We start from the raw sequence: 19384 nt of genomic DNA, 5'->3' as shown, positions 1-19384 counted from the left end.
TCATCTACTTTTAACTGTAGGGAATATGCCAGCTTAGTAAGAAGCGAGTTTGAGTCTAGCCCACATCTAGAACTTGTATTTTTATTTTTGTCATAAGTGTCACTGTTCTTACCACCATTTGTCAGGCAAATGAGTCCATTATAGAAAATCAAATCCAGTCTGACATGTATATTATCACAGACCAATTACCTAATTGATATTTCATATTTGTTTACTTGTTTAATTTATGAAATGTTTACCTCCCTGAAAACTTAAGTGGTGGGCTGTTAGGGAAAAACATGCATTATGTGCTCCTTACTATTGTCCTATCTATTTTTTTCATAAAAAAAAAAAAAAAAACGCTTCTCGGTGAATTCATTATATTCCCAGAAAAACAAGAAACAACGCACTTTTTCTCTACTTATATATAAATTTTTATAAAAATTCTTCTACACCCCCAAAAGTGAGGAATTTTAACTTGGACTGTAAATGGATTTGACGCCAGGAGCTCTTAAAATAACTTCTTACTTCCTACTTGGATATTAGCATTCCAAATGTATGACCGATTCTAAGATTTAGCTATTGCCTCTTTTACAGCGTTTGACAATAGCATTGTGCTTGATTAGGTTATGTTGTGTTGTGTTACTGAGTTATGCTAGGAAACATAATAATATCATGAACACCATGACTGAGTATATAGCATCCAGAAAATGATGGTGGAAAATGAAACTGCTTTCAGTAGAGATATTTCTCTGTGCCAATTAATAAAGGCATGGGAAAATTAATTACTATAGAACTAAAACAAAATCACTCAAGAAATAGGAAATAGCAACATGAACAATTTTGGTATTATTCATAACTTGTCCTCTTCAAAGAAGAGAAGTATGGAGAGATACAAATTTAGAATAACCTCACTATAATGTCTTGAGATTCTTAAGAGTGTTTTAATACTGAAAGTTGCATATATTATATCTGGGAGTTCTGTGAGACTTATGCAGATTTGGGGATTTGTTTTCTTGGTGTCTTTTACCATTTCTCTTTTGCTGGGCAGAGTATTGGCATTTCTTTGCCCAGCAAATTGTTTTTGCCATAGGCCAAAACAAAATACATACCTTCAACATGGGAACTGCATCATGAAGGTGAACAAGTTCCCCAACATCTTGTTTACCCCAGAACAAGCTTTCAGTGCTGAAACTTCTTCAGAAGGATTCTCAAAGGGGGAAAATAGTATTTGGTTGACGGAAACCAGAAAGCAGGGTAAAATAAATCGTAGAGTTTAAAATTAGACCTAACATCTTTGAAGTGACCAATAATTGAAATTGCTTCTGAGGTGTGGAAAGAGACAACAAGTCTGTCTGGGTGATGTTCTAGACAGAGAGGCAATATGGTCTGGTGGTTAAGCGGATGCACTCTAGAGCCACAGTATTTGTTTCTTTACTTTGTCTTTGTTTGTTTGTTTTTGCTTTTTGAGACAAAGTCTGGCTCTGTCACCCAGGCTAGAGTGTGGAGTGCATTGGTGCGATCTTGGCTCACTGCAACCTTCTGCCTCCTAAGTAGCTGGGACCACAGGTACATGCCACCACATTAGTCTTTTTTTTTATATTTTTAGTAGAGACAGGGTTTCACCATGTTGCCCGGGCTGGTGTCCAATTCCTGGTCTCATGTGATCCGCCCACCTTGGTGTCCCAAATTGCTGGGATTACAGGCTGGAGCCATGGCGCCTTGTCTAGAGACACAGCATCTGGAATTAAATTTTATTTCCTTTACTTATTACCTGTGTGAACTCATACAGATCAATCAATTTCTGTGTGTGACAGCAGGAGCAGACAGAGCTGAACATCTTGGCAGATGAAAGCAAGAGGGACATTTCCTACCTGCTCCTGAAAGACAGGATTGTAGTAGGGAAGTTATAGAAGAGAGACAGCAGACACAAGCAAGTAAGAGGAGTAACTACAGGGCCTTTAGGAGCCATATACCCAATATTTGATTCTAAGGTGTTCGAGCTGCATATGAATATATCAGTAAGGCTGACACAGGCTCAAAATTTGGTAGTGGTGATGTATCACACCTCTGTGTATGTGCTGGTGGGGGGTGCATAGCTCTCTATGTTTGTCAAAATAAGGGGCTACATTCTATGTTCACATACAGATACAGGGAGAATGTAAGGGTGGAGATAAATCAAGAAATATAAAAAGAGGTACAAATAAGGATTCAGAGGATTCAGGACATCAAAAACAGAGCCACTTCTAGAAACTACAAATTCTTGGGGGAGAGAAAGCAGCTTTACCTCTCCGCCAGCAATTTGTACAACTTTTTGGAAAAGCATTAGGCTTTTGATTGTTTGTTTGACCATGGAGTATTAGTTTGTTAATTTTATAAATTATAAGTGGCAAGGAGACCCCAGGTAATATCTGGAGAGCAGTGTTTTAGTGTGAACCCTGGAAACAGAGTGATATGGTTTTGATGTATCCCCACCTAAATCCCACATTAAATTGTAGTTGCCATAATCCCCACATGTCATGGGAGGGACCCAGTGGGAGGTAATTGAATCATGGGGGCACGTTTTACCCATGCTGTCCTCCTGATAGTGAATAAGTCTCACAAGATCTGATGGTTTTAGAAAGGGCAGTTCCCCTGCATACACTGTCTTGCTTGCCACCATGTAAGATGTGGCTTTGCTCCTCCTTCACCTTCCACCATGATTATAAGGCCTCCTGAGCCATGTGGAGCTGTGAGTCCATTAAAACTCTTTTTCTTTATGAATTATCCAGTCTCAGGTATTTCTTCATAGCAGTATGAAAATTGACTAATACACAAACTCTCTTTTTCAACCTTATCTGGACACATAGAAATTGGGTCAACTTTGGTCAGTGGCCAGTCATCTGTGAACCTCAATTTCCTCCTTCGCTAAATGAAGGTGACAATGGTACAGGTGATTGTGTGGATTACAGGTGGTTCTGAGGATTCAATGAGTGTACTTATCAGAGCATCTGACATATAATAGCTATTCTCCATATATTAAAAAATGAAAGAACAAAGAAAAAATTTAAAACATTACAATGAAATAATTCATACATAGTAAATGGGAAAAAATATATCATTACTCAGATCTTTAACAACTCAGCTGGGTGTACTATGTCCTACTCTAAGCATGCCTGTTTTCTGGTGAATATTTTCCCTATCTCCAGCTTTTCAGGTGCTGTCTTCTTGGTCCTGATCAATGGACCCTGGGTACACATAGACTTCCTTCAAGCTTATGAGACTTGGCAAACCACTGGCCTCCTTCTGTGTCAGGGGCTGGCACTGCCAAGTGCATCCTCTGATTGTGATCCTCAGGCCTTGGCAGCAAATGTACAGTTTTCTTGCTTTAATTAGGCTGAGATTCATTCCTACACGTGGCAGCTGCAAAGATATATTCTCTTTACAATTAGATATTACAATACTTGTATTGCCTGAACCTTAATTTTAAGTACATCTTGGTGGCCTTTGTCCCTCCCTTGCACCTTGGTTGCTCCAAGAGAGAGCATATGGCCCAGTAATTCCTTAAAGCTCATTTTATGGGCCATTCTCAGGCACTTCCTGCTGGCCTTTGGAACAGAGCCTTATTCGTGACTGCATTTTTGCTTATACTCCTGCCAAATGCTTCCTCCAAAACCAGCAATAAAACCACAGGACCTGATAAGCCTTGGCCATCAGAATGGCTTAATGAGAGCAACCTCAACAATCGAGGTCGTTAACAGCAACCAGCACTGCAGGATTTGTAGCCCGTGCACAAGGGCAGCCTGGGCAGGTCACCTTTGTGGTCTAAGAGAATATCTCCAAATATTATAGAATTTGACACCATCTCAGAGAACGATCTCATTCTAAGCAATTTTCTTTTAAGCAAAAATGGATAGGACAAAAATAGAAACTGGTGGTTCTCTCTGGCCTCTCCTTGTAGAAAAATAATTCTAGAGTTCTTAAAGGTCTTACAGAGCAAAGAAAATATTCACTGGATGCTTGTATGGCTGCCTAATTCAGTCACCCTTGCCTCAGAAAATGCTCTGAATTAAATCTTGTTTCCAGCTGGCAGAAGGGTATTTGAAATACAGATTGGATCTGTACAGTAGACCTTGTTCAAAGCATATTCACATGAGATGGCACATAGTTTAAATGAGGCAGACTTACATCTTGTCTATGATCTGTGTGCTATTAAATGGTTTTAAAATGTGAATTATTAATTAAAACCTGTGAACTACTAACATTTTGGAATGACTGTTTTGATAGCTAACAGGACTTGTGTGACTTTTAAGAGGCATTGATTTCCTTTCATGTCAGCTAATAGAAATCCCATTGTAATCACAAAAGGCACAGAGAAATTATGTCACAAGCGGATGCTATTTAAGTGGAAGTGAACACAGAATATATTAAGTATCAGTGTTCTTATCAACAGTGTGTTATAATGACTTCTGATTAACACTGAAAAGATGATTGATGTTCCTAGGATTGTGGAGCACTGACAATGTGACATTGAGAGAATTCAATCCAAAGCTTGTTAATTTCATAGAATCATTCAATTTCTCATTACTCGTTTGTGACAGTGTTTGTTTTTGTGACCATTACAATATAGTCACAATTTAATGGGACCTTTCAAAAACAATAGTAAGAAAAAAACCCTTAAAATTGTCACCTATGATGATTGTTACTAGAAACAGAAACAATGATTTCAATATATTAATTTTTTTTGTTTTAAAATGAAGCTTATTAGGCTGATTTTTATTCAGGAGTCACATTTAAACTGATACAAGCCAAAGTCATAAAGGACTCCCCAGTCAAGGCAATAGTTCACATCAACAGTGCCAACATATGTAGGCTGATTTAGTTTTTCCATGGCCAAAGAAGAAAGGAAGCATATTTGATGTAAATTCCTCTATGAGAAACATGGTAGGCATGCCAGGTCCTAAATTAGTATAAAGCTAATGACTACTGATCGAGAGCAGGCGGAGAAAGGGAAGGGGGTGTAGTTGAGGATCAGTAGAGTTTATCTTAATACTTTTGTATCAAATACTTTTGTTATTAAACGTATAGAAAATACAAGACTTTCTCAATTTACCTATCAGATCTGGTGAATCTATCTTATTGAACTCCTACTTTACATGGATTGAAAAGCAATGTTTACAAAAAGAACACTGATACGGGAAGTAATGTAGTTAGCAGAGATAAACTGCGGATGTTTCAAATAAAATCATCTACCTCCAAAAATGTTATTGGAACTAGAATGTGATATTTAACTTGTATTTTTAGATTAGTGTATCTGAACTTTGTATCAGTCAGAGGAAAATGTATGGTTGGCCCTAACCACTTGGAATGTCATAATCATAGTAATTACCACTACTGGGCTTTAGTCTAGATACTTTAAATTCATCATTTTATTTAATCTCCATAACAATCTTGCTAAAAATAGGTGTGTTTATTGGATCTTTTATCTTCCCAAATGACCACCCAAAGCCCCCTTCGATCAGTTTGATTGAAAAATTTGAAACCACCACCAAAAACTTTCTCATCTAACCCAGCAAAAACTTGCAGTCCATCTTATATAAGCACATATAAGTTTTGTTTTAATTTCTCTTTCCTTACAAATGCCAATCCTTCCATGTGGGTTCTGATTATCACCCTTCAGGATTTACAAGGACCTTATTTTATCTGTGTCCTGAATCATCAATCTCTTTCTTTACTTGATCATTTATTTCAGCATAGTGGCCTCACCCTCCAAACCTTTTGGTATTCTTCCTAAATCTCACCTCTTATTCATAGCCAACTCTAAAGAGTTCTCATGACTGTGATCTCCATGTCCTTATCTGCTATCTACGATCCACTTCTCAATTCATGTTGGCTTCTTCCCTAAACTCTCTACTTAAACTTTTCTTGGCAAAATCACGTATGACCAACATTGTTTTGTCTTTTATGTTCACATATTATTCACCTCTAGCTTTTTACACACACTCTCTCTCTCTCATATCTGTGGTTCTCTACCTCTAAATATGGAGATTTTCAAGCTTAGCTCCTAGACAACTGTCCACCAATTTGCTCATGCCAAAAGTTTAAGAGTCACCCCATCAGGTTTACATTCATACCTATGACTTCAAATATGGTGTATATGCTGATAAACCCCATTCTTAGCCCTGAGCTTGTTTTCCTGCCACTAGATGGTCCCATTTGGGGGTGATGGGAGATAATGACAGATCATCAGGCATTAGGTTATCACAAGGAGCGTGCAACTTAGATCCCTCACAATGGCGGTTCACAATAGGGTTTGTGTTCCTATGAGAATCTAATGCCACTGCTGATCTAACAGGAGGCAGAGCTCAGGAGGTAATGTGATTGACAGGGAGTGGCTGTAAATAAAATGAAGCTTTGTTCGCTTGCCTGCCACTTATCTCCTGCTGTGTGGTTTGGGGGTTGGAGACCCCTGTTTGTTTTATAGTATTTGTAATATTGTCACTTAGATAGCTCATGGATAATACAAATTTAATAGATCCAAAATGAAATTCTTGAATTCATCTAAACAATACCAATAATTTGTTCCAATTAGACCACAGTAAGGTTGTTAAAACATAAGCAAAACTGAAAAACCACAATATGTAATCTTTAGAAGACTTTAAAAGATAAAGACAGATGTAAGTAAAGACAGGTAATCTCTACTTTCACATCTCCCATCCATTCCTCTAAGACAACCAATGTGCGTTTTTTAAAAAGTCCATTCTGTAACTTTATGCCAGTTTAACCGGATGCTTATATTAGTTTTTTACTGTTTTTTTCTTCCACAATAGGATAATGATATATCAATATTTAGTGACTTTTTAAAGAACATGACATTAAGAATGTTCCAAATCAAACCATTTAGATTTGATATATTCTTTCTAATTTTCAATGGCACGATTTTCTATGCATGTTCCAGGTATGATTCAATGATGTGCACTGCTGTATTATTAGATTATTTCCAATCCATTTTATTTGTATTTTAAATTTAAACCAAATGTATTATATATACATAGCCCACGATATCCTGCTTACTACTGCACTTGCACTGAAACCTTGCCCATTATGCACTAACAACACTGGCTTCTATTCAGTACCACAAAACGTCCCTACATTTTTTATATCCAGAAATTTAGTACTGTTTTTTCATTCTGGAAGCAATGCTTTCCCTGTACCTTACCATCATTGCATGGCTGTCTCTTTCTCATCTGTCAGATCAGTGCTCTCTTCTTTGGTTTTACAGAGTATCTTAGGGTAAAAAGTTAAACTGATGGGACAGAGACCCGAAAACAAATGCCTCAAACAAGATAGAAGTTTACTTATATGTAATATAATGATCTAAAGTTGATGTTCCATATTAGCTATGTTTCTGCTCCAGTTAGTCACTCAAATACCCAGGTGAATGGTGGCTCTTTTGCAATCAACAAGTGGCTTTCAAGACCTCCCATATCATTGGCAATTTGGCAATTTAGGTGGGTGTGGTGGTAGGTGGATCAGGAACATCAAAATTTGTGGAGATTTCCCCTCAAACATAGTAAGTGAAAGTTTCATTCATCATTTTTGCTTGCCATATTTAGCTGCAAAGTAATCTGGGAAATGTGATCTCCGTTTAGACAAGCATGTTTGATCAACAAGTCTATTATTATGGGAGAAGGAAGAATAGATCTTGGTAGACAATTTCAGTCTACACTCAAAGACACTTACCACAATTTGTAAATGATGTATTTGTTTTAAAACAATCTTCTGGTCTTCCCATTAGATAGTAAGCACAATAAACGTAAAATACCTGCCTATTTTATTGTTTTATTCACAAATAAACCTTCTCCCCTTAATACTACTTCCGTCTTTTAGTAGTTTTTTTTTCTTTTTTCTTTTTTTTTTTTTTTTTTTTTGGAGACCGATTCTGGCTCTGTCGCTCAGCCTGGAGTACAGTGGCGCAATCTCGGCTCATTGCAACCTTTGCCTCCTGGGTTCAAGCAATTCTCATGCCTCAGCCTCCTGACATAGCTGGAATTACAGGCATGTGCCACCATGTCTGCTAATTTTTGTAATTTTAGTAGAGATGAGGTTTTGCCATATTGGCCAAGCTGGTCTCAAACTCCTGGCCACAAGCAATCTGCCTGACTCAGCCTCCCAAAGTGCTGGGATTACAGGAGTGAGCCACCACACCCAGATTAGTAGGTTAATTCATTAAATAACTAATTGAATGAATGAAAGGATTTTACCGGTAAAGAAACTGAGGCTCAAAGAAGTTAAACAATTTAGGAGAATGGGTGACCATTCTTCAGGAAGGTGGAAAGACTTATGCCTCAGATGGCTTAACAAGGTATAGCTAGTAAGCACTCTTTCAACTCTGAATTTCTGTGATTCTGTTATGTAGGAAATCATCACATTCCAAATAAGATCATGAGCCTGCTTTGTAAAGGAATAAATCAAGAGAAAATTGAAAATACATTTTCTGTCTCATTGGTTCTGTCACACAGAACTCTTTCCCTCACACTATTACATCCTAAATTCTCATAGATGCCAGCCACACTTTAAAATGGCAACCATTAATCTAAGATGTTGGAACACTGCAGCAAACTTGTGACATACCTTTTTAAAATCACACCTTCCTTGGACAGACAAAGTAAATACATGTTGGGCTTAACAGATTTCCTGCTAGGCTACACTGTCTGGAAGAATAAAAGCAAACAGATAGTGAGTATTGTCTTTATCACATACTGTGTTTAATTCAAAAGAAAGAAAGAAACACAAGATTTTGCAAGATAATAAGTGCAGTTAAACTGATTGTCAACTAAGTCTTCTGGTCAGCAAAGTATGAGATTAATTCCCCTTAATAATAAAAATATTCTTGAGATTCTTCTTTAAAATATTTATTCTGCAAAGTAACTAATTATAAATCTGCTTTTCTTTGCTTTCCAAGATATTGAAGACTTTGAAACTAAAACAAGAAGCACAGTATCTGTCCGAGAAGGTCAAGGTGTGGTGCTTCTCTGTGGCCCACCGCCACATTTTGGAGGTATGATGGGGTGATTTGGGTCACGTCATTAATGCGGTCACTTGGAGAGTGATGTGAGCACATCAGGTCTTAGAGTTAATGATCACCTTTTATCAAATCAAAGAAACTGTGAATCTCGTCAAGTGCATCTACTGCATACAAATAGCTCTATATCCAAATATTTTCTTTTAAAAATATTTGTTCAAGTAGCCACGCAGCAAATTTGTCTTTAAGGAGGTACAGCATGGCATTGTACGTAGTGTGAGTGCCAGGGCTTTGTAGAGAAACTGACAGCAGCTGTAATTTGGTGCTGTGACAAGCAAACTTCATGACAAGGGGACAATTTATTTAACCCACTTTGAGGCTTGGTTTTCTCATCTATAAAATAGAGACACATTAACTGTTTTTTTTGTCTGTTTGGTTTGTTGTAAATGTTAAATGAGCTAATAAATGTAAATTGAGTAGAGTAATAACTAGTGCTTTAGTAAGTAAAGAAAGTTAAGATTGTTACTACCTTTTTATTTTTGGGCTCTATGGAGAAGCAAATTCCAACCAACACTCCTCTTGGCAATGTCACATTAATTACTGGAAGGGACAGATCCCCATTAACTGGAAGCAAATTCTGTATAGCACCAAATCAGAATGTCTCCTGGCAATGGTAAAAATCAAACAATAAATGCCAGCCTCTACTTTGGAAGACTCTGGATTGGTCAGTGGACTGGCCCATTGTCAGGGATCCAGACTACTTACTGATTCTCATCCCCTTGGGAATGGATTTTCTCAAGTTTCACATGATTTGGTAAATTTGGTCATGATTCTCAACTCACAGTGAACCTGAAGGAGGTAGTGTGAAAACATCCATGGAGTCATTTGGTACAAACCAATATCACGCTAACTGTATTATAGAAAGCTTAATAACAGCCAAGACTTACACAGCACAAACCAAGTACTTTAACATGTATTAGATTCTTAAATTTTCACAAAAACTTATAAGAGATATGAGTGTAATTATTGTTTTACAGGCTCAGTACACTACAGAGAAATAGAAAGATGTTAATTAACTGGTCCAAGGTCACGCAGCTGGCAGGCAATGAAGCCAATATTCAAATCCAGGAAGTCTGGCTCCCAGACCCTCAGCTCTTAACTATCACTGCAGTTGTTATAATTGATTTTCACTCTGGAATGGGAGAACTTTTAAAACACATAGGACAGATGTTTAAAAATAAAATTTAAGCAATTTACCTTTAATGTTAAACCAAATCTTATTTATGAGCCTTGAGAAACTTGAAAGCATTTTTCCATTATTGTTTTTACACAACCTCATGAATTGCCATGACCAAAAGAAAAGAAAACTAATTCAAAGTTAACAATATCTTATTCAGTATTATTACAGAGTATTATGGCATTATATTCACCTGAAATGATAGGGAAGAGTTGCAATGCTTTTAGTGCTATATTGAGATAAAATAATATTGTTTCAGAACACACAAACATTGCTCAGGCTCTTTTGGTGCTTATTTTTTAACCATATAGAAAATTATTTTCCAGCACCATAATCTAAGATGACAAAATATGGAAAATCATATCAGTTTGTCCTGTCAGTCTATGTCATTTTATGCTCTTATGGTATTATTCAAATACTCTTGACACTATTGAAGATTGTTTTCAACTTCGTTTAACCGGGAATAAAAGAAATGTAAAATATTTGTAAATGAATCTGTTCCATATGTAAAAAAATTTAAAAAATTAAAAGGCAGCCAGACAGGAGACATTTGTCGTTGTTACCTTGTCACCTATCAACATTAAAGGATATGTTGATCTTTTAAAGTATGTGAGGCCCTCATTATAATAGTGCCCCTGGGATCAATGCCATAAAATTAAGTCACAGGTATACAAAAACTGCCTTAAATTAAGACCTTTGGGACTGAATAATCTTGCTGCATAGGAGTAATGGCAAACTTGTCTAATACCAATTTCTTTTTCTTTCTTTTTTTTTTTGATATGGCGTCTTGCTCTGCCTCCCAGGCTGGAGTGCAGTGGCTCGATCTTGGCTCAATGCAACCTCTGCCTCCTCGGTTGAAGCGATTCTCCTACCTCAGCCTACTGAGTAGCTGGGATTACATTTGCACACCACCACACCCAGCTAATTTTTCTATTTTTAGTAGAGACGGGGTTTTGCCATGTTGGCCAGGCTGGTCTCAAACTCCTAACCTCAGGTGATCTGCCCACCTCAGCCTCCCAAAGTGCTGGGATTACAGGCTGGAGCCACCACATCTGGTCCCAGATTTAATTTATGTTACAAGTAGCATCTCATCATGATTCCAAGCATATTTGTTGGCTGAATCCTCTTTCTTGCAGTTAAGGTCCCTGTTTCCTTGATGACTGGCTGTTAAGGGACACTCTCAACTTCTAGAGCCTGCTGAATTTCTTGCCATGAGCATTTGTCCAATGTCAAAGCCAGAAACAGAGAATCTATCTCACATTAAGTCCCTCGAACTTTTCAAATTTCTTTAGTCAGGAAGAGCCCCATCTCTTATAAGGGCTCACCTGATGTAGATCATGCCCACAAAAGCTGGAGTCAGTTTCTTTAAATCAACCTGTGCCATCTAATCTTATCTAATCATGGGCGTGATCTCTCATCCTGTTACAAGTCCCACTCACGCTCAAATGAAGAGAATTATACAAGGGCATGGGTCCTTGAAGGTCATCTTGGAATTTTGCCCTACAATATGTTTCTCAAACATTATTTCTTCTGTTTCCTATCTCCCTGAAGGCTCTGTATTTCCTACCACACATGGCTCTCACAGAGCAACGTCCTAGAAATATAGTAATGGGGGCAGACGGAGTTAACAGAGCACTGTAAAGTAAATGTTGGCAAGGCCAAATTATTTTTTAAATCTCATGTGTAAATATTAAAAAAGCTTCTCATAAAGAAAAGTAGCACAGACTCCACAGAGATAGAAGGCCATAAAGGTTGATTTTTTTTTTTTTTTTTTTTTGAGACGGAGTCTCCTTCTATTGCCTAAGCTGGAGTGCAGTGGCCCAATCTCTGCTCACCACTACCTCCACCTCCCAGGTTCAAGCAACTCTCCTGCCTCAGCTTCCCAAGTAGCTGGAACTACAGGCACATGCCACCATGAACAGCTAATTTTTGTATTTTTAGTAGAGACGGGGTTTCACTTCTGACCCCGTGTTCCGCCTGCCTCCTGACCTTGGGATCTGCCTGTCTCGGCCTCCCAAAGTGCTGGGGTTACAGGCTTAAGCCACAGAGCCCAGCAAAGGCTAAAATTTTTACATCAAATTTTTGATAATTTAGTTCTGTTGTCTTTTTCAACATAATCAGTCAGCAAGAATGAGTCTCACAGGAAGTTCTGCAACAAGGGAGAAATCATGTTAAACTTGATATTATCAGAATATCCTGAATTCTTTATGCTTTCTTTTTAGTGTATTCACATAAATTATACAAAACTTTTTTTTTAACAAGGCAGGCCTATCAAATATATTTTAGTGTGATATACACACACACACACACACACACACACACAACTTTATAGGAGAGTAAGAAAAAGTATCAACATGGCTAAATTTTATAAATTTACCCAGCAAAGAATGGCTCCGTGCTTTAAAAACAAAACAGAAAAGTGTCTAGATGGTTTTTCCATGTAAACAATTGGCCACAACCCCATGAAACAGAGTAATCAACATAAACTAAATACACAGGTACTTTTATAGAGCTGTTCTTTCTTCTGAATAAAAAAAAGGAGACCTGACTCCAGCATAGGCCTTCTGTGGATGCTTTCTACCCGGTTTTGAAGCACAAACGCAAATGTGCTGCTCCTCTAGAAAGGAAGGGTTTTCCACGGAAAGGTTATTCTAGCAGAGACGGCATCATAGTGAAAAAGAAAAAGAACCTAGGCAATAATGCCAGGACACAGTTCAAGACACTCTATTTTATCATTTCAAAATGTGGAAGCAGAAAAGGCACCATTCTCTGTAATCTGAGTGGAGCAGTATATTTCTCTTTTAATCCTATTCCCTAATAAGAGATGGGTTTTGTGACTGTAACTGAATCTCTGTCCTTAGGACCAGACTCAGCCCTTATTCTCATCTTTCCAAAAAATCTTATCTGTGCCGGGCGCGGTGGCTCACGCTTGTAATTCCAGCGCTTTGGGAGGCCGAGGCGGGCGGATCATGAGGTCAGGAGATCGAGACCACGGTGAAACCCCGTCTCTATTAAAAATACAAAAAAAAATTAGCCGGGCGTTGTGGCAGGCGCCTGTAGTCCCAGCTACTCGGAGAGGCTGAGGCAGGAGAATGGCGTGAACCCGGGAGGCGGAGCTTGCAGTGAGCCGAGATCGCGCCACTGCACTTCAGCCTGGGTGACAGGCGAAACTCCGTCTCAAAAAAAAAAAAAAAAAAAAATCTTATCTGTAAAATATTTCCGAGAAATGTAGGTTTCACGAAGTTTTGTAAGGACAGCACAGAGAGGACTACAATGCACATCTGATTACAAAACTTCATTGAGATTCCTGTTAGACGTCTCCTTCATTCCTCCTAAACGCTCTCTCACTGGTAGGTGATGACTTCCCACATCTTCCCAACAATTTCCAACAATTCCCCTAAGTATCTATTATACTTCTTCTCCATTTGGACACCTATCTCTGAAGAATATCAATACTCCTTTAGCTTCTCAGTGCTTGGCAGAACGAAATTTAGTAGTTGGCCAAACAAAAATATTTTATTTCTTTCACTATGTCCCTGCAGGGTTCTAAGGTCATCCCTCAGTTCATGCAAAAGAAAGAGACAATACAAAACTATTTTTTTTTTTTTTTTTTTTCAGAGTGGGTCTTGCCCTATTGCCCAGACTGGAGTGCAGTGATGCCACCTTGGCTCACTGCAACCTCCACCTCCCTGGTTCAAGCGATTCTCCTGCCTCAGCCTCCTGTGTAGCTGGGACTACAGGTGCACGCCACCACACCCGGCTAATTTTTTATATTTTTAGTAGAGACGAGGTGGGTCTCCAGCTCCTGGCCTCCTGTGATCCGCCTGCCTCGGCTTTCCAAAGTGCTGGGATTACGGGTGTGAGCCACTGCACCCAGCCCACAAAACTTATTTTATATTTATTTTATTTATTTATGGGGAGTGGGATGTCATCGTGCCTTTGGCTGAACTTTGAGCTCTATGCAGAGAGGTCTTTCCACCATGGATTCTCACTCACCTCAAAAGTGAGCTTTTGTTAAGTTTCAGTCACTCGTCACAAAAAGTCTGCACAAACTATCTGCAACGGAGCTGAAGGCAGAATTTCCTTTAAATTTTGGAATAGATGTAATGCCCCTGAAACCAAAACTGAAGAAGGAATATGAAAACAAGCAATCAATAAACTTTCATGGACCCAGTGAGTTAGTCTAGCCTCATAGGAAATCTTATTTAAAAATGACAGAATGAAGCAACGATGCATGTTGTCTACAATAATTAAACCCCCCTTCACTATATAGTAATAGTTTCACTTTATTCAAAGTAAAGAACACTCTTTCCCTTCATTGGATGGATATTAAACTCTCAGCGGGGCACAGTGGCTCACACCTGTAATCCCAGCACTTTGGGAGGCCAAGGCGGGCAGATCACCTGAGGTCAGGAGTTCGAGACCAGCCTGGCCAACATGGTGAAACCCCGTCTCTCCTAAAAATACAAAAATTAGCCGGGTGTGGTGGCAGGCGCCTGTAATCCCAGCTACTCGGGAGGCTGAGGCAGGAGAATCAGTTGACTCCGGGAGGCGGAGGTTGCAATGAGCCAAGATTGCACCATTGCACTCCAGCCTGGGGGACAAGGGTGAGACTTCATCTCAAAAAAAAAAAAAAACAAACAAACAAAAAAAGAAACTCTAAATCCCGAGCTCATAAAAATTATAGGTTTAAAATTTGATTTAGAGGAAATGTTCCATTCTCTCCTCAGATCCAACTTTCAGGTTGGTAGAACAATTGAATTGATGCCAAAAGTTTAGATCATCTATGTCTGTAGCAGGAAGATAGCACTACTGTCTGAGCCCGCTGTTTGTATTTGCATCAATAAAGACGCTGACAATTCCACTTAAATTAAAAGTTATTCCAAGCAAAGGCTCACAATTGTGTTATAGAATAAAGGGGAAAATTATGTAGAGAAAAAAGTGCTAAAACTTAATATCCCCTTCCTCCAGTTGGTGTGCTTGCTGTTTCTGGAGTAAATGAAAGTGCTTTTATCTTAGTGGGTCGGTCAAATTGGCAGTGGATATGTTACTCTGAGGCTCTCTGAATGTGTAAAAGGCAGACAGACCCAATAGTTGCCTGTTGGTACAAAAATAACAGTAACGATAATAACCATATTATCGAACTTGTACACTGGGTATTCAATCAACAAATATTTATTGTGTAGTTACTAAGTGCCACTCGTTTTTCTGCATTTTAGTGATAAAGTGGAGAAGAGAGACAAAGTTTTTAGTTCCATGAATCTTATAATAAAGAAATATAAAGCATGACAGGTGGTAATAAAAGCCAGAAGAAAAATAAAAGGGGATAGGAAATAGTAGATGTTGCTGTTGTATATCTAAGGTAAAAGAAGGTTTCACTGCTATTTGAGCAGAGAACTAAAGAAGTGAGGGAGTGAGACACAGTAAGTAAAAGCAGTTCAGGTGGAGGAAATAGCATGTGCAAAGAACCTGCGAGGAAACCACATCTAGTGTGTTAGAACAGCACTGAGGTCAGCATAGGTGAAGTAAAATGAACAAACAGAAGAGTTAATGAGGACACACAGCCTTACTTTCAGGCATTTTAGGGACTTTGCCTTTTCCTGTGAGTAAGATGAAAATTCACTGGATTATATTCAGAACAGTGACATGCTTTCTCTGACTTTCATTTTTAAAAATTTACTCTGGATAGTAGACCACAGAGGGGCAAGAACATAAGCAGTTAAAAAGTGATTGTGTTAATTCAGGTGAGAGAGAATGCTGACTTGGACCAGGTGGATTGCTATAGACAGGTAGATAATTACCAATCTTCAGTATGTATTTATAAGGTATAAGTAAAATAATTTCCTGAAAGATTGAATGTGGGTTATAAGAGAAAGAGAAGAGTAAAAGATAACTCCAAGGATTTGGGACCGAGCAACTGGAAAATAGAGTATCATTTATTGGGGTGGAGTTGATGAAGGGGGAGCAGGTTTAGGGTTGGAGTAAATCAGGAATTTGTTTTAGGAGATGTTAATGTTCAGATGCCAATTAGATACAAGGGTGAAAATTTCTAGCAGGCAGCTGGATTACATGTTTAGGACAAGAGATCTGGTTTGAAGACCTAAATTTGGAACTCACCTTATATAAGTAACATTTAATACTACATAATTGGATAAGATAATGAATACTTACTATGTACTAAGCACTCAACTCAGCATTTGCAATACCTCAACTCATTTAACATTTTCAGGGAATATATCTCAATTTTACAAATTGAGTATTGTGTTAAAATTGTTAGTGTTAACTAACAGCTATAGTTAACTAAACTCAACTAACTAATAACATAACTTGGCCAAGATCTTGTCTCTGGAATTCAAAAGATCCTGTCTAAACACCCAGTGCATTTATTCCACTGCCTAATTTTCTCTGCCATAATCTGGTCCAGAAGAGACACTTAAAAGTTGTTAAATAATACAAGGAGATAGCAAGAGTTCTTTACTCTACTGGAGACTATGTAAACAACACACAGAGAGGTCGACTGATTTGCCTAAAATTAGTGTACAGTGTTAGAACAAGGAAGCTCATGGCTCTTCCCACTGTTCGTAGCTAGCCAAAGTCAGCTCTCTAGAAAGTTTATTTCTTTAAGTCCCATAATGCACATTCCTTCCCTCCACTTTCAGACTGCTTTCACCCTTAGAAAGACTGTTTTCCTTGCTTTCCAGCACATCAAACAGAACTCTCCTGTTGCAGCCTGTTACCATGTGTAGAAGACAGTGTTTTCCAACACTGGTACGCTTTGTGGCAGTAGGGCCAGATGTCGGGGAGATAGGGAGTAATTCTTTTTTTCTTTTTTTATTATCATACTTTAAGTTCTGGGCCACATGTGGAGAAGGTGCAGGTTTGTTACATAGGTATACACATGCCATGGTGGTTTGCTGCACCCATCAACCGGCCATCTACATTAGGTTTTTCTTCTAATGCTATCCCTCCTCTTACCCCCCAACCCCCAACAGGTCCCAGTGTGTGATGGGCCCCTCCCTGTGTCCATGTGTTCTCATTGTTCAACTCCCACTTATGAGTGAGAACATGTGGTGTTTGGTTTTCTGTTCTTGTGTTAGTTTGCTGAAAATGATGGTTTCGAGCTTCATCCATGTCCCTGCAAAGGACATGAACTCATCCTTTTTATGGCTGCATAGTATTCCATGGTGTATATGTGCCACATTTTAAAGAAAATGTTGCAGTCTATCATTGATGGATAGACATAATATCCAGTCTATCACTGATGGGCATTTGGATTGGTTCCAAGTCTTTGCTATTACAGTATTAACCTTAAATGCAAACAGGCTAAATGTCCCAATTAAAAGACACAGACTGGCAAATTGGATAAAGAGTCAAGGCTCATCCGTGTGCTGTATTCACTGTCTCATGTGGAGACCCATCTCACATGCAAAGACACACATAGGAGACCCATCTCATGTGCAAAGACACACGTAGCCTCAAAATAAAGGGGTGGAGGAATATTTACCAAGCAAAAGGAAAGCAAAAAAAAAGCAGGGGTTGCAGTCTTTGTCATTGATAAAACAGACTTTAAACCGACAAAGATCAAAAGAGACAAAGAAGGTCATTACATAATGGTAAAGGGATCAATGCAACAAGAAGAGCTAACTATCCTAAATATATATGCACCCAATACAGGAGCACCCAGATACATAAAGCAAGTTCTTAGAGACTTACAAAGAAACTTAGATTCCCACACAATAATAGTGGGAGACTTTAACACCCTACTGTCAATATTAGACAGATCAATGAGACAGAAAATTAACAAGGATATTCAGGACTTGAACTCAGCTCTGGACCAGGTGGACCTAATAGACATCTACAGGAATAATTCTTTATTGGAAGAACTGCTCTGCACGTTGTAAAGATGTTTAGTAATATCTCTGGCTTTTACTTACTAGATGCCAATAGCACTCCCTCCTCCAATTGTGAGAAAAATGTGTCTCCAGATATTGCCAGATATCTTCTAGAGGGCAAAACTATCCTTAGTTGAAAACCACTGGTACAGCCCATCTCTTACATTCACTGTATTAAGTTCATCCATAAAAGATGGAAATTGGGAAGAAAAAGAGAAGTCTAGTCCTCATGTATTTGTATCCTATGGCTTGCTTGGTCGCCCTTAGAATTGGAGGTTTTCTAACAATTCACTCAAAAGCTGGCTATGAGATGAGTCCAGTAGGACTGGTTTTCCAAAGTACAGGTCAAAAAGACCCCACTGATAAAATAAGATGTGGTAAAGAAGCCAGCCAAAACCCACCAAAACCAAGATGGTGAAAAAAGCTATCTCTAATCATCCACACTGCTCATTATATGCTAATTATAATGCATTAACGTGCTAAAAGACACTCCCACCAGTGCCATGACAGCTTCCAAATGCCATGGCAACTTCCAGAAGCTACCCAATATGGTCTAAAAGTGCGAGGAACCTTCAGTCCTGGGAATTCTCCTCCCCTTTCCCAGAAAACTAATGAATATTCCACCCCATGTTTAGCATATGAGCAAGGAATAACCACAAAAATAGCCAGCAAGCAGCCCTTTGGGCTGCTCTGCCTATGGAGTAGCCACTCTTATTCCTTTACTTTCTTAATAAACTTGCTTTCACTTAACACTGTTGGCTCGCTCTTGAATCCCTTCCTTTGAGAAGCCAGTAACTCATGTGGCCTCCCAGGCTGAACCCCAGTTTTGGGGTTTGCCTTGAGACAGCTGTGTTTTCATTCCTTCTCCAAGTAGGTTTGGCCAATGTACAACCAGTTCTATAGTTATTTGGAACTTAGCAATATTAGGAACCCATGAGACCTTTATTTAACTGTCATTCGTAGGCCATAAAGACCACCATCTCCTTGATTCCAAACAGTAGGTGTGTAAATCAGAAGGGATCCAATAAAATCCAGGTGATCAAGCAGTAATTGTGGAATGAATGGGAATTCAAATAGGAGTGGATTTTAAAGGTGTTAGGCACTTTTCTGGGTTACATCGTAAACTTCCTTGGCCCTAGTATCAATGACTTCAGTCCAAAAAAGGAATTATTCTTCTTGGATTAGGTTTTTGCCACTGAGCTAGCATAACCATGATTTACCACCCAAGAGTCAGTCACATTTAACCCTGGAGCACTACACAAGGTTTGCAGT

The 19384-nt window shown here is 38.6% G+C and overlaps 1 protein-coding gene across 3 annotated transcripts in view; it reads left to right on the top strand.

Annotated features, from left to right (window-relative positions):
- Positions 1-19384, top strand: part of CNTN6 (contactin 6) — a 338762-nt gene that overhangs the window by 186295 nt on the left and 133083 nt on the right. For all 3 annotated transcript variants that reach the window (XM_030802180.1, XM_030802181.1, XM_030802182.1), the window contains exon 5: positions 8924-9019. In XM_030802180.1, the coding sequence (XP_030658040.1) occupies positions 8924-9019 (96 nt within the window). The remainder of the gene's footprint in view (positions 1-8923; positions 9020-19384) is intronic.

Source organism: Nomascus leucogenys, chromosome 21, assembly GCF_006542625.1.
Source record: "Nomascus leucogenys isolate Asia chromosome 21, Asia_NLE_v1, whole genome shotgun sequence".
Classification (NCBI taxonomy): Eukaryota; Metazoa; Chordata; class Mammalia; order Primates; family Hylobatidae; genus Nomascus; species Nomascus leucogenys.
This window is presented reverse-complemented; position numbering and strand designations above follow the sequence as displayed.